This window comes from Aptenodytes forsteri, unplaced genomic scaffold (genome assembly GCF_000699145.1).
Source record: "Aptenodytes forsteri isolate BGI_AS27 unplaced genomic scaffold, ASM69914v1 Scaffold422, whole genome shotgun sequence".
Classification (NCBI taxonomy): Eukaryota; Metazoa; Chordata; class Aves; order Sphenisciformes; family Spheniscidae; genus Aptenodytes; species Aptenodytes forsteri.
Genome location: NW_008795687.1, coordinates 63,194 through 84,172, shown reverse-complemented (window position 1 = coordinate 84,172; position 20,979 = coordinate 63,194). Strand labels below are relative to the sequence as shown.

The window sequence follows — 20,979 nt, the reverse complement described above, 5'->3', positions numbered from 1 at the left end:
AGCAACAACTAAAACATCGGTGCGTTATCAACTTTGTTCTCATCCTAAATCCAAAACACTGTACCAGCTACTAGAAAGGAAATTAACTCTATCCCTGCCGAAACCAGGACAATCACACAGAAAATGTTCCCAATCTAATTATCATACGTTAGTTTGCATCTTGACAGGCCTGGAAAAAAAGTCACATTCCATGGAAGCTTGTGTTATTTTAAACTTGGCCTAAAAGTAGTATAGCTTATTCCCTGTGATTTAGGAGGTAAGATCAAGAGTGTCGTTGTGCGAGTTGGATAGGTGCATTCATAAGGGTTCAGTGTTAAAGCAGTAAACAAATAGACAGAATATCTAGAGAAACTTTCTATTTAAATAATGGTGAGTATAAAGCAAGTGATCTGGGCAAGCGTGGTTAGTTTACTGGTTTAGCTGGTATTTTCTTGACTTTTAACAACTGCATTGACAGGAACTGGACTCCCACCAACATTTCTTTTAGTTTAACAGTGTTTTCTCTGTGAATTTTCCTTTCCCTCTCAACTTGTGAGCAAATGGGCAGATTTTTCTGTGACTTCTTTCATGTACTAAAATAAAAAAGCATAGTTACTCATCTTGTAAATTGTTTAAGGTTAATTTTAAGGTTAAGGAATGGGAAGCTCAGTGTGAGCACTTGGTACTAATAGTAGCCACAGTCTGTTTCCCAATTTGCTGATCTTGCTATATAAATAAGAAAATATTTGATTGCCAAATTAAGGCCTGATTCTAGTTTTCAAAAGTGACAGGCACCCGAAACATAAAGTTCATTTGACGTTTAGGCTTTTGGTTGGCAAGCATTTTATGGTAAGTAACATGAGGTGTAAAATTAACAGTATATCAGTTATTTAAAGTGTCAGCCTGGCAGATAATTTGACCCCACGGTTTATGAGGTAGCTGATGACCTTTTGCTGCAAGTACCTGTTTTCACCAAGAGGTAAGCTACTTCATATTTACAGTGAAAAAATTACAGTTATTACCTATTGGTGGTAATATTACTGGAAGTTTGCATGGTAGCTGACCTTTGTGTAACTTATAAGTGTGCTTATTGTATACATATTAGATAATGGCATTTACATTGTAAGTTATTTAGCAGCACTTTTTATCTTCATATTGCCTAACCTAGAAGTCCTGCCATTGTAGGTTTCTGTGGCATTAATTACCTGTCGTGGACTGATTTTTTCTTTTTTTGTTGTTGTTTTTTTTGGTTTTTTTGTTTGTTTCCCACCCACCCGCCCACCCTTCCCTCTCTCTAATGAAAGAATTTTACCAGTTTGTTCGACCTCAACATAAAAAACAGTTTGATGAAGCATGTTGCAATCTGACTGGAGTGGGCTGTGGCTACAAACCTGAGCACAGCCTCCTGCGGGAAGAGAGAGAGATACTGGCCAAGAAAATAGGTGAGAAGCTTGTTTCAGCACCGGGCAGGCAGTTGCATTGTTTGGACATTGTCCAGTGGTGGAGCAAGACACATCTAATGTGTAGAAATGCAAGGGTGGAAAGCAATTTAGTTTAATCCATATCGAGCCAAGTGTCTGCTCTGCACGATCCTCTTGCCTGCCTTTCCATAAGCACACGCAGGTGCCTGAGCATTAGTTATTGCATAGTTAGTAATGATGCCATTTTATTTCAAAAGGGGATTTTACAGATCTGTTTAAATCTTGAATCTAGTCTGGATTTAAAAACTTTGTGTGTATTCCTCTGTCGTCTTTGCTACCCACATAGTGCCACCAATAAAGTCCTAAAAAAAGCAGGGTGTTAGCTCATCCCCTTTTATCACAGAAATACATCTACATCTTCAGGTATTTTCAGCATAGAATGGCGTACTTTAAAATGCACCATTCTATGTTCGTGCTTCCCTAAGTTCACTGTTAATGGACTGGTTTGATTTAACAGAAGAAAAAGAGAGTCAGCAGAAAACAGCATTCGCAAAGGACTCGTGCAGTCAGCTAAACCCTGGACTCCACTTGAACCGGGGAGGATTCCACTTGACAACAGGACTGAATAGTGCAGGTACACTTTATTTAACAATAAAAACACAGTCCCAAGGTAATACATGTTATGTTTCATTTCGTCTCTGACTGTAGATTCTCCTGGTGGGAACCAATGTGTTTTGTGTTCACCTAGCACAGTGGCTTGCTATCTGTAGGTAGGAGTGATGGTAATTCAGAATTTTCAACAAGGATTGTACAAAACTACAACAACTAAAGCCAGAAGTTTGTGCTGGAGACTGACCTAACATACGTCAGTGAGGGGAAGGGTGAGTTGAGCACAAAACTGCTGGGCTTCCTGTTTGTCCAGGGTTCATGAAAGAGAGCCATTTAAGGAATGTAATTTTAGATGAGGTCAGTGTGAATCCAGGTATGAAGAAGAAAACAGTTCCTGTTTTGTTATTGGTACTGTGCACACTCATGTGGGCAGTCTGGTTTTTTTCTGCAGAAACGGAGACTAGCAAATGTGTTCTCAAAATTGCACGTAATCTCTGTATGCATCCCTCTAATCTCATACTGTCCAGTATTTATCTTTGAAGTCAAAGGCTCAGTTATTATTTGATTACAGATCTTCCTGAGAACAGCTGGGAATTTTTTGTATTTCTCACAAGGAAATGAGTAGGATAGTTGGACAGCTTAGAAGTCTTTCTTTAGAGGGTAAAGAATAGCTAATCCTTTTTTTTTTTAAAGCCGATGTTTCCTGGAAGGCTTTAAAAGCTTTTCATGTATGAAGCCATGTTGTTCCTTTGATTTGTTTTCCTGTTACGTTTTGTATTTTAAAAACATTTGAACAAAACAGTCTTTGGTGATTATTTTGTCCTGAGGTCCGTGAGATTGATTTTCACAGGAACTTGTTTCCACTAAAAGTAACTGAGAAAATAATAGTGATAAATGCATGTATTGTTTCTGTTGCTCACTCCTTAAGTAGAGTATGCTCCTGTGAAAGTGTCAGAAAGCTGTATGATAGGCAATAAAAGATACTGATTATAAAGCTCACACCCGTGTTTTGCCCCTTTCAGGAAATTGAACTAAGCCCATCTTTTAAAACTTCATTATCTTCTTTAACTTCTTTAAAAGTTCTTTAGTGGAGAATAAAGATCTAAATACCAAAAGATGTGGCTGGTTATTTAAATCAGTTTATTATCATAAGCTTCATCCATATTTGCATGCCTGTAATATGCAAACCAGAACTTTTTCCTCTAAAACGTATCAGAAATCAAAGACCGACATTTTGAACAGAAGTCCACTTGGAGTTTAGCAGGATGTTCATAGCTGCTCCTACCTTCTGTTGTACTCCTACATTGCTCTTGTGCTATCTTGTGTGTTTTTTCAGGTTAGATATGCTTTTTTGGCACTATGTTTTTCCTGTTGGGAAACACACACATGCCTCTTCTCCTTTTATTAATAAGGGGTGAGAAATCTATTCTTTAAAATTGCTCTCAACAGTTTACTTGCTCATGTGTCAGGCCAGCACAGTTGGTTAAGCCATCTGTTTAAAATGCCGCTACTCCTTCAGTGTAGAACAAAACCTGATTTATGGCTGACCTCCGTGCACAGTGTCTTCTGTGTCACCTTTTTCTCATTCCCTAGTGACCATCTGACACATTTCTCCATTTAAAAGATCAAAAAACTCCAGAAGATGCTAAAAGCGATCCCTAGAATTAACTTGCTCGGTTGCCGTTTCCAGGAGCAGGCCTTGGCTCTGCCCAAGGCCCTGCCAGAGGGAGGTGTGTGGCTGTGCAGGCAGCGTTGGCTTTACCGCTTTGAAGTAGTCCAGGAACCCCCTTCTGAACGAAGAGAAGTCGATACAGAGGAGTGACCTGTGTGCCTCTGTTCGTCTCCAAGCCCTGCTCACGTGTGTTCTTTGTCTCTCAGGGCAGAACACCAGTCGAGCTCCAAGGAAAGACACTGAAAAAGCTTCAAGCTCTAGGAGAGATCACCACCAGGTCCTCAGGGCTACTTATCTCAACGACGTGAAAAGGGCTTTGAACAAAAGCACTTACAGCCGTTTCTATGAAGCATTGTTAGCTTACAAGAAGACAGATAACTATGATGCTATGATATCAGTGATAGCAGCCCTCACCACTGAGAGGCCAGAAGACTTTCATCTCCTACAAAGTAAGGGGTTTTGTTTTTTTTTTTAAATCACTTTTATTTAGTTGAAAAGAAGACGTGTAGGTGCTGTGATCTCGTGTGAGCAATAACCTTTCACTGGTCATTAGTTTGCAAATTCTCCACTTCTAGGAAAAACTTTTAGCATTGGTAAACTTCACCTCTCCCATCTTTTGGTTTAGCAAACCAGCGAAATGGAGCAGCGGGAAAGATGTGTTAAATGAATGTCAGTCAGAGAGCAAAAAATGTCAAGGTTATGAAATGTTATCTCTGTTTGTTCAGTTAGAAATTGTCCATTAAAAACATTCGATAAGGCCTCAGTAATTCCAGTCCTAACCTTCAGTCAAGCTAACTTCAGTCAAATAATCATTGCCTTTTTTTCCTCCTCAATTACTACAAGTGATTGCTCTTTAGAAAAGACAGTGCTGACTATCGCAGTGACTCAATTTTGTTCCCATGACTGTTGATTGCTGTACTGGTGCTAAGCTCTTAGATCGCTTCCAGGTTTTGGCATAAGCAGTCACACTTTTGATTCACTATTCTTCTACAGACCTTTACCTGGGAATAGTTATGGAACTGTGCCATAATTTAGTATCCTTATCATTCATCATAATCTTCTAGAAATTTCAAGCTGATGTTTATTTTCTCAAGAAGTGGTTTGGTTTGGGGATTTTTCCTTTCATGGGTTTAATGATGAAAGGATTTTAGGAAGCTACAAGCTTTCAAAATTTGAAATTGGGCTTTAGTTTAAAAAAAAAAAAAAAAAAAGAAAAAAGAAAAAAAAGATTAAGAAAAGGGATTATGTGCTGGTCTTGATTGCCTTGATGGAGACATCTTGTCTTGTGCTATGTAAAACCTCAGTTCCACCTTCTCCCGTGTCTCCGGTGTGAACTTTGCGGGAAATTATGTGTGCGGTTTATGCTGGGAAATGCTGATGTAGTTTTGTTTGTTGTCTTTAGGAAATAACAATAAGTATTCCATTGACCTTGAATAGATGTCGTAGTCTCCAATTTTTAGAAACTGATTTTTTTTTCTAATGCGTTAACTAGTCAGATTAGTCTTGGCACAGTGAAGAGTGGGAGGGAAATGAACTGTGTGGCACTGTGACTCGTAACCTCCCCCTGAGCATTCCTTCTCACAGAGTCAGTATCTTTACTGAGCAAATGTTTTGACCCCAGAGGACTTTGTGGTAGAATTGTCTGTGCTTGGCAGTAAGTCATAATTGGGACTTCTTAGAATTTCTGTATGTGTGTTGTGAATCCTTGTCAATCAAACAGTAACAAGAGATTTCCTTTTTGAGAAAGTCTTTTTCAGATATTGTGTATGTACCTGATTTCCCTAGATCAGGTGTCAGGTGAAGGGCTGGATCAGGTATTTATGCTTAGCTGTAGAGAACGGGAGAATTTTGAGGTAAGTTGAGATTATTTTCAATACTAAATACTTATCTGTCTTCAGGCAAGGAAACCCCCATAATTATAAAATCAACAAAAGCATCAAGTGTTCCACCAACCTGAAGATACTCTGAGGAATATGGCTGATACTCTTCAGCTTCCAAAGAATTTCTCCCCTCCAAAGCAAGGAGTCTTCCATGGTCAGGCATTTATTTTCCTATGCATTTGACTGTGTTTTCTTTTGGACAGGGTTTTACATGTTTGTGCGCCCTCATCACAAAGAGCAGTTCAAAGAGATGTGTAAAGATTTGACTGGAATGGTCTGTGGCGAGGGAGAGAAGCAATTGCAAGAGCAGGTGCAAGGGGAAGGGAGCCCTCTGAGTTTGGAGAGCTGGTGCACTAAAGGAGAAAACAGCCACGTACAAGGTTGGGAATGAACATTGGTCTGAAGTTTAGAATCTTATTTATTATTTATTATGATGGGTAGTGTCCAACAGCCTTAGCTGTGGGCTGGGGCCTCCCTGCACTAGGTACGTCAAAGAAGATCAAAGCAATTGGCCACATCCAAAGTGAGTTAAAAAAAAAGGTGTAAGATAGAAGGCAACGTGAGGTGGGGAAGTGCAAGGAAACAAGAAAAAAATTGTAGTGCCATCTTCTTTAAACTGTTAAGCAGGTTAGGGGTGAAGGGAAATTCTTTGCACCTAAGTGGGGCGCGGGCAGGAGTGGATCAAGATCCACTGTGTCTAGGAAGAATTTGCCACAGAGCTATTTCAATGCAAAGGGTCCCTTTCAGTAATAATGTGTGTTAGTATCAGAAACTTCTGTTACCAAGCAGTACGGCATAAAAAAATAGTTATTCAAATTGTTTTGGTCATCTTATACAATGAGAACTTACTGAACGTACTACTAACCGTGTCTTGCAGCGTCTGTGTATTGTGTTCTGCATTATACTGTTTTGTATGCTGGTTTATTTGGTTTGTTGTTTGTTTGTTTGTTTGTTTGTTTTATATATAACCAGATGCAGCCACTTCTAAGGATGAGGCGCCAGAGAAAATTCAGACAAAGATTTCCTCCTTCTGCTTTAATCAGAAAAGCAAACTTGAATTTCCAGTGACCAAAGTATCAAAAGAAACCAGTAACGTGAGAGCACCCACAGGCTCTGGAGCTGTGCCTATCTTCCCCCTAGAGATGGAGCCAGAGTGTGGTAAGTATAGGTGAGATTTTGGATGCAATTCTCTAATATCAGGAAAAAAGATAAGTTACAGAAATGACAATTATGCTGGTTATCAATTAAATGATAACTGGTTCATGCCCATACTTGCTCAGGTGCAATAATGTTTAGTGCGGTTTGCTAAGTAAAATTTGTACTTTCTGCCACTTGCATATGTTCTCACAAAGTAATTCCTTGTCTCTATCACAATGATGTAATAGTTTCTTGAGAACTTGCAGATTTTTCTCGACAACTTCCTTGTAAAGCAAGGATGTAACCTCAGTTTCTAAATGGGGATCTGAAGCACCGAGAGACTGAGTTGAGGTCATGTGAAAGAAATAATGTAACAGGGCCAGGTATTGCACTATTAAGGTAGTTCATAAAGCTCATGGTCATTGTTTTCTGGACTGCACTGGAAACGTGTATGCATGAGAATTTCACAGGTGATTACTGGAGTTTAGTCATTTCCTCCTTCTCTTTCTCTCTCCCCCTCTCTCCCTGCCCTTCTCCCTCTGTTCTAGGAAGATTCCAGTGCTCTAACTGCAAATCTGAGGATGATGTGCCTTTTAAATGTCCTTTATGTGACTTCACTTGCTGCAAAACATGCTGGGAGCAGTTCTTAAAGGTTATCTTGTTTACTGGTTTCAGTTTTTCCTGAAACTGCTGGTGAATTTTGTGCTTTTCAGGAGAACCGCGTGGACAGCCCTGGAAACAGAATTCCTCTGTTTACAGAGAGAACACCTAAACCCTGATGGAAGATTTATCACTTCTTTCATTACTTTCCATGTTCTGCAACTTGATTGGAGGCAGACCTCTGCCTTATGCTGTCTTTTTTACACCTTTGCAGCTCCTTCTGAGCTTCCTCCAAATGTTTTCCCGACTAGAGCTATGCAGGCAGCAAGCTGTGGAGTCAACTTGGGAAAAAAAAAATTTCTTTCTACATCTGAACCTCTACTTTTTTTTTTCTTGCTTAGTTTCATGATTTTCCCCATCTAAAAACCTACTCTAAAGCCCTATCATGAGATAAGGCAAATTCACGCTCAAATATCTCCTGTGTTATCCTTTGGTTTTCCTGGCTGAGTAAATTGGTGGTTGAAATTCTTTAGGTAAGAGGATGTAACTGATCCCACAGCACATGTGTTTGGTAGCATCTTACCCAACATTTGATTCAGCAGCCAGGTATTAATAATCTGTGACCCTGGGCATGGAAGTCTAATACAAGAGTTGAGTGGTTTCTAAACATTCATCGGTGATGAAGAAGGCTGCTCATCAGTGGAGCTCAGGAACCTACCTGAAAACAGTACAGAAGGAAAAGAAATTTCTTCAACTTGTGAATCTATAAGCAAGTACAAAATAATCAGTCATTCCAAGTTCCAGAGGAAGGTCTTTTTCTCAGGAAGAAGACACTGTGAATTGTCAGCTAATTGTAGAAAATAAACAGTATACTAACATCCAGATAAAATATAACGACCAAAACAGACTTGGTCCAAGAAGAATATAGAATAATGTCCAGACTGATGTTCTCAGACATAAATCTCCTAGAGGGAATTCAGAATAGCTGTTCAACTAAATCTCATCCTCAGTCTGCTGTGCCATATTTCTTTAAAAATGTTAAAATCCGAAAGTATTCGATTATAAGGAGCATATGTAAGAAAGTACAAGAAAGCCAAAGGAAGGCATCTCATGTTTGCTGCAGATTGGGCAGTCAAACCAGTTGCCTTCAATCGGCATTACCACTGAATGCTCATTTGTTCCTTCTGTGCCAAAGTATAATGGGGATGAACATCTGACAGTTGGCATACTCCACTTCAGAAAAGATTCTAGGAAAGCCATGACAAGAATTTTGCTAGCGTGTTTTCATAACCTCTGCTGCTTGAGACTTGAGCTGATTAAGGAACAGAATGAGCTCCCTGGAGAGGTTTCTTTTTGGTTAAGCAAACAGTTACTATCCCACAGGGAGGTGATGTTATTTCAGACCATACATTTTTCTCTTATAAATGTCTGGGGAAAAACTCTCCTTTTGCCAGTAAGATGTAACTAATAATTGTTGTTTTGTCAGCTTAAGAATCCACAAAATTAGAACTGTTGCATATTGAGCAATTGCACTGCCCTGTTCTGTGGTTTTTGTCTTGAAATTGGTAATTCTGCGGTCTGGTTTTCTCCTTAATCCCCAAGTTAATATGTATTTTCATAGCTCATAGATAAATCACAATTTGCTCAGCCTCAATTTTTTTAATCACTCCTTTTTCTGATTGCACATCTCTTGGACTGGGGATTAGATTATTTCAGATTCAGGTACTTGAATGCATCCAGAGGAGGGCAACAAAGCTGGTGGAAGGGCTGGAAGGCACGTCCTCTGAGGGCAGCTGAGGACTTTGGGTTTGTCTAGTTTGGAGAAAGGAGGCTGAGGGGCGACCTCATCCCTCTCGACAGCTTCCTGAGGAGGGGACGTGGAGAGGGAGGTGCTGATCTCTTCTCCCTGGGATCCAGTGGCAGGACGCATGGGAGCAGTTCACAGTAAATATTAGGAAACATTTCTTTACCGAGAGGGTGGTCAAACACTGAAACAGCCTTCCTAGAGAGGTGGTTGATGCCCCAATGCCCTTAATAATATGCTTTAACTTTTGTTCACTCTGAAGTGGTCAGGCAGTTGGGTGGTGTAGGTCATTGTAGGTCCATTCCAACTGTAAGTATTCTTTCTGTTCTATTCAGATATCGAATACAAAGCCATGTTTGAGGAAATGAGTCATTCCCCATGGGTCACTTGTTATTAACGACTTCCATATTTGCCACTTACCTGAACAATCTTGCTAGTTACAGTGAAACTTCATCCAACATTGTACCTCCCACGCTGTACCGGGGGACAGCATGGGAAGTAAAATATCTGTGTTTTTATTAGCAAGGTGAATCAGAGCTTTGCCTTGTGATAGCATACCACAGCCCTGTGAGGCAAATACAGTCGTAGAATTTGTAAAGATCAGGAAAGGCAGATAGAGCTTTAAGCAAATAATCAGAACGTAATAGCAGACATACCGAGTCCATGACATAAAGGTCCATACAACCCAGCATTCGGTCTCTGACAGTGGCTAAAAAAGCATGGCTAGGAAAGGATAAAAGAACACGGTAGGCATGAGTGATGATTCTTGCAGGTAATCTCTCCGCCCCAAAGCTATTTGCAGCACAAGAGCTCCCTGAGCCAAAGGTTGCTTCTGTGTATTAAGAAACCTCTGATGTGTTTCCTTCACATCGTCCAATTCCCTTTGAACACAAATGAACTTGTCATCCATGTCCCGTGGCAAGCACTCCCACAGCTTAGCCAAACGCTCTGTGAAGAACCATGTCTTTTTTTTTTTTGTTTTTTGATCCTGTTTCTTGCTAGTTCAGTTTAATGCCCCACTTGTTTAAAAAGGACAAACAAATACTCTCAAGAAAACATGTCATGGATATCCTGTCCTTTGTCAGTGCACCTTTGGAGTCTTTCTACGTACACCAACAGTGTGATCCATTTGCCTCCTCCATAGACAACATACATCAAAGTCCTTCTTTCTAAGAATATTTTTTTTTTCTTGCTCTGAACAACAAACTATTGGGTGTGGGGGATGTAAGAAGCATCTTCTCTCCAGCTGAAACCTTTGCGCTACTGTTCAAGCACCCCTCGAGGCTCAGCATGACTGGCATTCTATAGTCTTTGTTATGGAGAACGTGAAACTACATGGTCTCGTCACCTTTTCTTATCTCACTTATGGCACACCTTTCTAGTGATGAATGGTTCTTGGTACACAGTAATGTTAGCTTGCTTATGATACAATTCAAGCGTAGCTTGATTAATGAAAAGTCAAATGACGTAGTTTGGGATATTACGTGAGGACTGATGGAGAGAGACGCTTCTCCCAGTGATGAGGCAAAACTGTTCTCCGGTAGTCATGCGGATGAGAAGGAAGAATAGCTTGGTTGAGAGCAGAGCATCGCAAACAGGAAGAAGATTATTTCATGTTTCTCTGAAACCAATCCCAGAGGAACCATCTCCTAACACTTCCATCCGCATTCCTACCCGTGCGTCGGTTTGTTGTACAGACAACAGACTCCATTCATGGCCGGGGCTCTTTCTGATAGAGGTCCCCTTACCAGCAGGAAGTGAGCAACCACGTTGGTTGTGTCCGAGCTCTGAACTCTCATCAGATGGCGTCGGGCTTTGTCACCACTGACTGGGCTGGATTTGAAAACTCATCTTTTTTTTTTCTTTGCTAACAAGTTACTCACTCTGTTTCTTCAGCTCAAAAGCATTTTGGTGCATATTGTCCTGTGAGGAAGTGACTAACGGCCTGTCATTCAAAATGCAATGACTTGGTTTTTGCAAATTGTGATGTCTTTTCCAATTTGTTATTTTACTGAAATAGTGGTGGGGAGAGGCGGTGAATAATTTTGGAATGTTTTGGAAGCTTTTGGAGGAGCAGACAGAACTCCCTGCAGCCGGAGGGATTAGTGCCGGTGCATGTTGGGCGATTTTCAATGCGTTAGGGGAAGCCTTGCAGAGACTGTGCCGATATACGCTGCTTTTGGTTTTAGTTTTCTGTGCAGAGGTCTACTGCTGCTTTTCAATGGTTAAACGCATTGTTTATTCATGCTCTTTTTGCAGGTATTCCAGAGAGACTGAGTTATTCTCATTTGGGCTATCTGTAATATGGGCAAATAATATAAGATTTCACAATTATATATTACACTTAAAATTTTCAGAGCTCTTTGATAAATCACTGTCTACTGGGAAGTAAAGTGAGTTTTCCTCTCCCCCTCCATTTAGGGTATTTCAATTAATGTTTCTAGACTCGAAATACTAGTGCCCGAACCTACTTTGCAGTCTACATCTTTTGTTACAACGATTAACTTCCATACTGTAGGGAAGCCGAAGCCTGCACAGTGCCACTGATGTAGGTAGCCATCATTTTAGCCTACTGAGCTGGCAATTTTCCCACAAAGATTATTTTTTTTCAAAAATCTTTCACTACCACACTTTTTGAAATAAGCAGAGCGTTTTAGTTTTACTAGTAATTTGCAAGATATAAAAAGAACAGTTGAGGCTCATCTGCAGGTCAAATGGCTAAAGACCAGACTTTAAAATTTAAGATTAGCGAAGAAGCAAACTGAAACCTGGGTGGAGAAACGGTTGCCTCATGTACCCAGTCTTCTGCTGTTAACCGAGAAAGGTGTGTGGTGGTATGAAGAAATAAATGTATGTGGTTCCCCTACAAAAGTCTTGGTCATGACCACATGTATCACCGATGTGCTGGTACGCCCAGGAGATCACTTCCTTCTCATCTGTGCAAGAGGAAGCAGGAGTTCAGGGAACTCATCAGCCATCTTACGGGATTTTACTAATAACAAGTACAACTATACTTCACAACAGCTCTTGCAGGCTCTCTATTTCCTTGTTCCTGTATTTTAGTCTTCCAGATATGTCATAGCTGTAATTCATCTGAGACAACTGCTGTAAAGTTTGTTGCTACTTCACTGGGAGGCTTTCTTTTTCCTCCTTTTATTACTAGCAGTTAAATAACTGACTGCACGGTAACACTGCCTTTAAAAATAGTAGGTACGGTATCTTGGGGACTATCAAATGACTAGCGCGGCTTCTAGTTCATACTGGACAATAACAAACTTGATAGAGAAATTTAAATATTATCTATGTATTTTGTTCACTTATTTATATAGATGAGGAAGAAGTGCCCAGAGTGCCGCAGTGATGTGAAGAAGCAGCGATTAATCCAAGTTTTCTTCTGGTCATAATCTCACCGACAGAAAGGGCAAGTATCTGGTATCAGCAGAAAGCAAGCGCTGCACTCTGGCTCTCAACCTGAACGGAAGCAGGATGAGGTTCATTTGAATATCTTTGATCCTTCGCTCTGGATTACGTGCTGTGCACCGACAGGTAGCATTTCTTCCTGCAAAGGTGATCAAGTCTGAAAGGTCTCTCTCCTTCACCACTGGCGGGAGACAAAGCAGAATATTGTCCTCTGTTGGAACTACAAAAGTTAATTCCCTATTTGTATTAGCCTGTAAATTCTACTGTGGCCACTCTTAGGCCGAAATTTTATATCCTGGAGGTGGCTGTCATTCATGGCCCCTTCGGATTCTGGAAAAACCCCAGCAATAGTACTGCAGTGGAACTGAGCTGGCTAAATAAGGAGGCCAGACTACCCATCCGTACCTCACTGGCGTTCCTGGAAGAAGTGATTCACATTCACTGTTTGGTGTTTGGCAGCAGCTGCTGTCTCCAATAGCAGAAGATACTGAAAGGATGATTTTCTTTAAAAACAAATTCCAGTGGTTGGATAGTGAACAGAAACACTCTCTTGGATCTGCTGTGCACCCTGAAGCCTGATTCCTTCCATGGTACTGGGATTTTTGGAAACATGCTTCTAAGGAGGCTTTATTTTCTGCTCAGTACTGATATTTCCATTCTGCCTGTGTTATTCGAAGTTTACTTTCCAAGAAGAAAAAGGAACTAACTGATTTAAAACTTTAAAATAAATCAAGTTAAATGGGTTAAAAAAAAATTCCTTAGTACTTCCACTCTCTGTGAGTAGTGGATATAAGTGGTTAACCTGAAAAATTGTATCAATTTTAAATCTTCAGTAGCTCCTGTAAATTAAGCTATAAATAAAACTGGTTTTTGTCTTAATTGGGTTTTGTTTGATTTTAAAAAAAATAATAATTACCAGCTATGAAAGCATTGGGTATTGAGTCCCACTGGCCCTGGTAGGAGTAAGCGGAGAGGTTTATACTGTGGGATTTTTGACTCTTGAGTATTCTTGTTTGACAAAAATGAGCAAAGGATTGTATTCTCACTTGCTAATTAGTTTTGGGGTTCCTGTGATGACAGAGGCACTTCATCCAGTATATGTTTTCAGAATTTTCTGGATGAATATATTCTTAAATAATTTTAGGAGTGTTTTTTTTCCTCATCCTGTAGGTGGATTTCATACCGATGGAATTTCGGGAAGTTTTATGTTAATAATTGATAACTCAAAATTGAAAGGTGAGCTGCATTTGAAATTTTTGTTAGAAGGTTCTTATTTCCCCCGGTTATAGAATTCAAAACCTCTGCCAATTCAAATCTCGTAGTTGCTGGGACATTGGTCCTCACTGAGAAATTTCTTTTTTCAGATTGGAACCCACTTTACCTAGAAACAGCCCCGTAGTGTGTGTGGTACCGTGCCTCTCCTGCGTTAAAATGTTGAGTAACGTGCGTGTAGTCAAGTCGGGGTTCACTGCGGTCAGACTCTCTGAAGAACAAGAAAAGTGGTGTTCTTAAATGGCAGTGAAACAGGAATTTTCCGTACTTCATTAACTAATAATTAGAAATAACGAAGATTTAGACAGGAGGAAGGTAATTTTGGGCTAGCATATATTCTGACGTTTAAATCTGTGAATGAATTTTACCTTCTATCTATTCACATATCTATTCAGTGCACTACTGGTAGTGGTTTAGATTCTGGAAACAAGAATAAATAATGCAGAGAAAGCCCTAGATAGCCGAAATGTAAATGGGAAAAATCACAGAAAAATGTATGTATGTATGTGTTGTAAAAACGGACAGAAAATGATCTGGAGCGGTGGTGTCCAGAAGGCAGTAGTGTTAAACTCTTGTCCTTCAAAAGGACTCCGAGTTTTGTAGCCTGGTGACTGCATTGTGTTTGATGGAAAAGCTACATTTTGCTGGACTGAAATAGTGCCAGAAACATGGAAGACAGCTTTGTTTCCCAAAAACAAAGCAACTCCCTACCTGAAATGGACTTGATTTTATTTGTTGGTCAAGGGGGTTTTGTTGAGGCTGCACCTTCCCAAGTTGCGCCCCGTGTTCTCTATCATCATTCGTTCTCTTTCGCCTTTTTAACGAGTATAGCGATAACTGTTGCATTGCAGAAGTTTAAAAAAGAAAAAAAAAAAAAGCTGCTCTCGGGGGAAAGCAGATCAGGCCAATGCTGACGTCTTGCAGCCGGCAGCAGCTTTGAGGCCATCTGAATTCTCCTGTGGGACGAGGCTCGCAGCTGCTTCCGAGCAGGTCCCTGCGGCTTCTTTCGGATGCTCGTTTTGAATTCTCGGTGCGTTCTCGGCCTGGGCGAGCAGTGGAAGGGGAAGTCTAAGAGCTGAGTGAAGGCTGGGAGCAATGAACAGTAAAATGTTGTTTAGTGGTAAGATATTTCAGTGCCTTGTCTACTCTGTGAAGATCTCTCCCGGAGGAGAACTGCAGCTTACTGCTTGTGCCACAAGAGGGAAACCACAGCATGGGACATGAGCTTTGAACATCTTCAGAGCGCGAGTGAAATGATGGCTTTGTTTAGGTTTGCCTGATGGAAATTATCCGCTATAGACTGCAAAAATGCTGTAAGGGCCAGCGAGACTAAACAAAATACTTAAGAGGTATGTGTGATTTGCTGGGACAAACATTATTACACTTCCCCCCCCCAACTAGAATAGTTTTCTAGCTGTGCTTTTTCCTTGCCACTGGAGTTGTTTTAGCTCTAGAGACTGTTCCTACTTGGGAACGCTCCATTGTTAGTGAGACGGGGCAGAGGAACTATGTTAAAAATATCTCCGTGCCTTCAAGAGATTCACACGTTCCTCCTTTTACTCTTCAGCGGTTAGATCGTCTCGTTACGTGCCTTCACTCGCTGAACCCACCCTGACAAGCTCTGCGACGCTTCAGTGTCCCCATCAGTGAATCTGCTGTTTGCAGATGGAATTGGTTTGGAATCGGTCTGGTTTTGGTTGCCGCTTTTCTGGTGTAGCGGGGATTGCACTGCAGTGGGTCTGGAAGTCTGGTTCCCTGCTGACATCGTCTCTCGGGCAGGAGAGATGGATGCTGACGTGTGCTGGTGATGGGAGAGCATCCAGCCTGAAGGAGGTTGTCCTTCTCTGCGGCTTATCTGCTCGTCACTTAGTTTTAATAACGACCAGAATTTAACTATTCTGTCATTCCTGACCTGTCTCGGAGAGGTTTGCTGAAAAGTTATGCCCATCAATTAAAAAACAAACAAACAAAGAAGGCAGGCTGCTGCAACCCTGACCAGCGATGAGCAAATAGGCTCAATGTGGTATTGTCCTTCCCCGGGTCTTACTGTAAACCCACAGGAACTCCTCTTGTGGGAGAACACAATTCTGAACTTGAGGGTAGGTCTCGAGGTCTCTACCCTTGCAGATCACTTTGCGTCACTAAATAGCAACCCCGTTACCTGTTCGGAGAGTGTTTATGCTGGGGCTTCCAGGGCATCCTTCCCTGGTTTATGGCAGATGCCCGGCAGCGATGTTACCTGACCTGTGATCAGACCTCTGGCCCTTCCCATTGCCCGCCTCTGCCCGGCAGCTGAGCACGGCGTCGCCCGCACGGTCCCCGTGGCAGGTTGCTCGAGAATCGCTTCTCACAAAGGACTGCGCTCGCGCGTTTCCACTCCCCATCTTCCAGAGAAATGTTGAGGCTTGTGTGTCACTGACTCTTCCGTGATGTCAGTATGGTCCTCCTAAATGTGTTCAGAGTGCTGCTTCCTCCCATCCCTGCCCCAGCAATAAAGCTGCTTCCAAGGAAACCTTGAAGAAGAGGGTCTCCAGGAACCAGCTGTCAGGACGGGCTGCAGACAGCGATCTCTTGTCGTCTTGAAACGAGCTGAATTGACAAGAAGGAGAGACAGAGACAGTACATTATTTATGAAGACCAAAAAGTGAAAACAAGAATTGTTTCAGAAAAATCGACGTTGCTGTAAGTGGTTAGAGGAACTGACCCAAACTACTGAGTGCTCAGGGAGAAGGAAACCTATCATGGATACTCCTTGCTGATTTTTGGGAAGCAAATGACACGTGAGTTACAGATAATGAAGTAAGTAGATACTAATCTCCTCTTATTGCCCCTGCCTTGCGGTGCTGTGACTATACCTGGAATATTGTCTCCAATTTTAGTGGTGTGTCACTGAAAAAAGCTTTTCCTGCTGTCTTTCCCAAATAAAGCTGAAAGGACTCGGGAAAGAGACCAAAAAACCCCAAAGCAACTGTTTTATCAGGAAAGAGAGAAACTGTGTCTTTGCTTGGAGAAGTGGCTACTGACAGAGAGCGAGGAATTTCTTTGCTTTTCAGATTTTTCTCTGAATATTAGTGAGACACCTGATTTTGCGAGAGTAGCTTCGAAAAGCAGTGCTGCTGGACACCCTGAAGCTCTCAGAAGTGTGAAATGATGCCCTGTGTGGGGAAGTGAAATCAGACCCATGAGAATATGATGCTGAAGTCCTTTTCTAAGCTACCTCCGTAGGTCAGAGAGTCAGTAGCGAGTCGAGTTGTTGCTTTCCAGCGATCAGGCAGTGACCCCATAAACCCATTCTGGGAGGTTCGTTGGGCAAGTGAAAGAACAGACAGAAAAAGATTAATCGAAGGTCGTCGTTCTACCAGACTCTTACCTCCCTAAAAGGTAGAGGTTGCCTGGGGAAGCCCTTTCTGTCCCGTTGACCCGGTATTTCACCCTCTAAATATTAATCTGACAAACTTTTGTCATTGTTAAATTCAGAACAAACGTAACCGATGATACCACATTGCGGTGCGGTGAGGAGCTGCCTACTTGGAGTCTCCTGGCGTCTTGCGCCCATCCCAGCCGTTACCGTGAGCAGGACGCAGGGACGGCCGTGAGGTGCCATCCAGGACCTCCCACCTGCGATCGCTTCGTCCATCTTGTGGGTTCCCCCGTCCATTAACAGGTGTAAGCAGGTGTTCCTAGCAGGCAGCACGGGGACGGGTGTTAATGTGGTCTGGTGGTTTTCCTTCAATCGAAGCAGAATACCGAGGGAGACAGGGAAGAAATGAAGCCGTTCGGATTACTTTTGAGTAATCCTTCCACAAACGTCGCAGTATGACTGTTCATCACTTCAACCGACTCACAAGTTTGCAAAAGGCTAGATGACCTGATTTCTGTTGCAGCTTCTTGGAAAAGTCTGGATGTGTCAGCAAGGGGGCTGGTAACAGGCTAAAGAACCATGTGAAATCTACGGTAGGAAAACAGAGATCAACTTTCTGCCTCCCAGAAAAGGAAACGCGCGGCTGTTGCCCTAAGGCTGCTCTGAAATGCCAGGCTGTCCTCGGATGGGGTGAGAGCCGCGGACAAAAGAGGTCTCGCTTAAAATCTCCAGCCGGGTAAGCTGCAGTGCGGGGCTTCGTGCTTGATTCAAACTAGCGGCGAGTTTCACCCAAAAGAAATATCCTCAAGAGGACGTGCCTCAGCCCCAGAGGAAGTCCCAGGGGAGCGCTGGGAGATTAATTGGTACATTTAATTACTGAGATGATGCATAATGACAAAGCAAAGCCCCGGTAGTCCTTGGCTCAGGGATTATGTTACAAATCATCAGGATTATTTTGGGGAGCTACAAGTGACTGAGATAAACCAGCAGTAGAATTAAAATCCGTTTTAGAGTGGCCTGTGAAAATCAGCCCATCGCCTGTTCTGTGTAGAGCGCAAATAAACGCGGCCCAGGCCGTGCCCTCCACTTACTCTCGGACCAAAACATTGAGCCCCTTTGATTCCAGCTAGAGTCAGAGCTTTTTCTTTAACCGTGATGGGTAGAAACTGATCTTACTGGAAGGAGCTTTGGATTCCTTCTGACCATCGGGGTTTACTTCTCCTTCTGTGTAGCAGAAAACTGGGTTTCGTTTTCTTTGTTTGTAAATCGTGTGTTTAGCTCTTGTAGGTTTGGTCTTTAACAGCGTTAAGAATAAGGTCCAAGAGATTCACCATCCGCAGCCCCAGCGACTGACAGCTGGAGGCGAGAGGCTCATTCTGGGGTTGCAGAAGGCCAATGCTCAATTGATAATTCTCTGTCATGAGACAGAGACTTGGCTGCTGGCTCCTGAGGAGAAAAACCTCCACGTCCTCCCACCTCCTCACTACGGCTCCTTTATATTTCCAGAGACTTTGCATTTGCTTTTTGAGTGCGTGATCCGGTTTGACCGTTCACGAATGCCTGTTCAGAGAGTCTCTTTGAGAACGAGATGCTGCCGCCTCCTCGGGGGTTGCTGGAGGACGAGGGGAGGCTGTTAGGGACGAGCTCCCCGTTCCCCCTTCCCCAGCCGCAAGCGCCCATGCACCTGCTCTAGGTACAGCACACGTGACTCTTCAGGGCACCTTCTAGACGGTGTCTGGGTACAAACAGGGTGTTCGTGCCCGGGCCGTATGCGTGGGGTAATATTAACGTAATAGAGGTGACTATACGTGGAGGGAACAAGTGCGAAGAGAGTATTTGGGAACACGGAGTGCTGGGAGATGAGGACAGAAGGAGCCCAGTTCATGCAGAGGAGAAAGACACCGCGATATAGGGCTGCGGTTCAGACCCACGGCTCGGTCTGATGTGTAACAACTCTAAAACGGGTAAGGCATGCCACGCAGCGTGGTGTTGGGCCTCCCAACGCAAAACAGAGTACAAAATTTTCCAAACTAAATTTTTCCCGCGATTCGGTATTTGGTGTTTGATGCTCCTGACTGCTCAGTGGTCTCTGACATGCTTTTGTTCTGAGCAAGCAAGGCTTTGCCGGCTGACGGTTGTTATCCCTGTTTTATCTTGAGAGATGGAACGGGGGGCGGTGCTCTACCGGTATAAAACCTACCAACTAGTGGTCGGTATAAAACCTAGCAACTAGTTTGGTTTTTTTTTTTCCCTCCTGCTGTTCAACATGCCAAGCCAGGGACGGCAGAGCCCTGCCTGAGGCAAAGGGGGTGGCCGGGGGTCCCGGGAGCCGCGGGCTGTGCCGGTAGGAGAGGCCCCGAGGAGTTTGTGACCCAGGAAGCGGTGGGGTTTGTGTGGCGGGCGGCGGCGGTGGCCCAGCGCGCAGATCACAGCACACGCTCTTGCCCTTTTCACAGATGCAGGTGGCAAACCGTGACATGAACAGGGGTGTAGTACAAAACCCACCAGATTTTCCAGCTGAGTGCTCTGTGCATAAGGATGTGATTTGTATGTAGGTGGGTTTTTTCTTCTCTTCCATTGACTGGAGAGTTTAAAAACAAGAAAAAAGCTAAACTTTTTTTCTCAGCTAGCTATTTGGAATCGGTTGCAGCTTTCCCCTTCTCCTCTTCCTCGTGGCACTGTTCCTGACAGGAGGGATGGTGTCTGGGAGGAAAGGAAAAGGCAGGTTTTCAGCTAGAGTACGCTGTGCTCTTCAGGGGCTCGGTAAGGAGCTCTCCTGCTTTTACACCAAAGAGCAGGTAAATCCTGTGCTTTTCCTCCTTCCCCCTGTGCTTGCGGTGCGGGGGGACCAGAGCAGGTGCAGCTGGAGTTGGAGGGACAGCGAGCTCTCCAGCGTGTGCCTTCCCAGCACGTAGAACACTTTGCAGAGGTGCCCTTGGATTTTCTTGCCTTCAGAGGGAATCTGGTGAGACGGGGCAGAAGGACAAAGTACACGAGTCTGATGTGTTTGAGCAGGGGCCGTGCAGAGTGCGCAGGCACCGGTAAACGCACTCCCGCGTGGCTCCGCTAGGCGCTGTACCTGTAAGGCTGAGCTCAGTTTCCACTGAAATCTTTGGAGTCCAAGACTTACAGCAAAGTGTCACCTGTAAGGTATTTAAATGCCGACCTCCTCGGCTGCTGGACGTTGTTACGCCACAAAAGGTAACTCTAAGTGGTTTAGCGTTGCGGCTGGAGTTGTAGTATCATCCTCAGTGCTCCTGAAAGGAGAAAGTTGAAGCCCTGAGCCGGCTTCAAGAATGTATTGCCTAACCACTAAAAATCTGGGCTGTTTTAGCAGGCTTAGTGCCCTCGCGGTGTGCGGGAGGCAGGACGGGGTCTCACGCCGGGGCAGAGCGGGGAGGTTGCTCGTGTTGTCGGCTGGAGCGGTGCCGGTTTCACTGCTCACAGCCACGGCCAGAACTGGCACATCCGTGCTGTGTTTGGGGACAAAGTGTGCCCCCAACAGCGAGAGACAGAGGCTGTTACTGGGAAGTTAGTTAGCATTTACAGCCAGGGAACAGAGCGTTGGCAGGGGAATTTCCCTGCCTTTCCCCTGCCAAAAAAAAAAAAAAAAAATTCCTCTCCGTACCGCTGTAAAACTTGCAGCTGTTGAAATCCCACCTGCCTCCCTGCCCCGCTGCCCCGAGAGCTCCGCTCCTGATAGGCAAAACCAGAAACGGGAGCGGAAAGCAGCGTTTAGACGACGGCGAGCGCCGGGCTGCGGGGAGGGACGGGAAAGCGGAGCCGGTGCCCGCCGAGCCGGGAGCCCGGGAGGGGGTGAGGGG

The 20,979-nt window shown here is 43.5% G+C and overlaps 1 protein-coding gene across 1 annotated transcript in view; it reads left to right on the top strand.

Annotated features, from left to right (window-relative positions):
* Nucleotides 1–12,621, top strand: part of RTEL1 (regulator of telomere elongation helicase 1) — a 52,776-nt gene extending 40,155 nt beyond the window's left edge. Inside the window, 7 exon segments of the mRNA XM_019472998.1 lie at nt 1,284–1,421; nt 1,918–2,034; nt 3,888–4,130; nt 5,765–5,941; nt 6,534–6,719; nt 7,247–7,350; nt 12,432–12,621. Of these exon segments, the coding sequence (XP_019328543.1) occupies nt 1,284–1,421; nt 1,918–2,034; nt 3,888–4,130; nt 5,765–5,941; nt 6,534–6,719; nt 7,247–7,350; nt 12,432–12,506 (1,040 nt within the window). The 3' untranslated portion in view covers nt 12,507–12,621.
* The last annotated feature ends 8,358 nt before the right edge of the window (nt 12,622–20,979 follow it).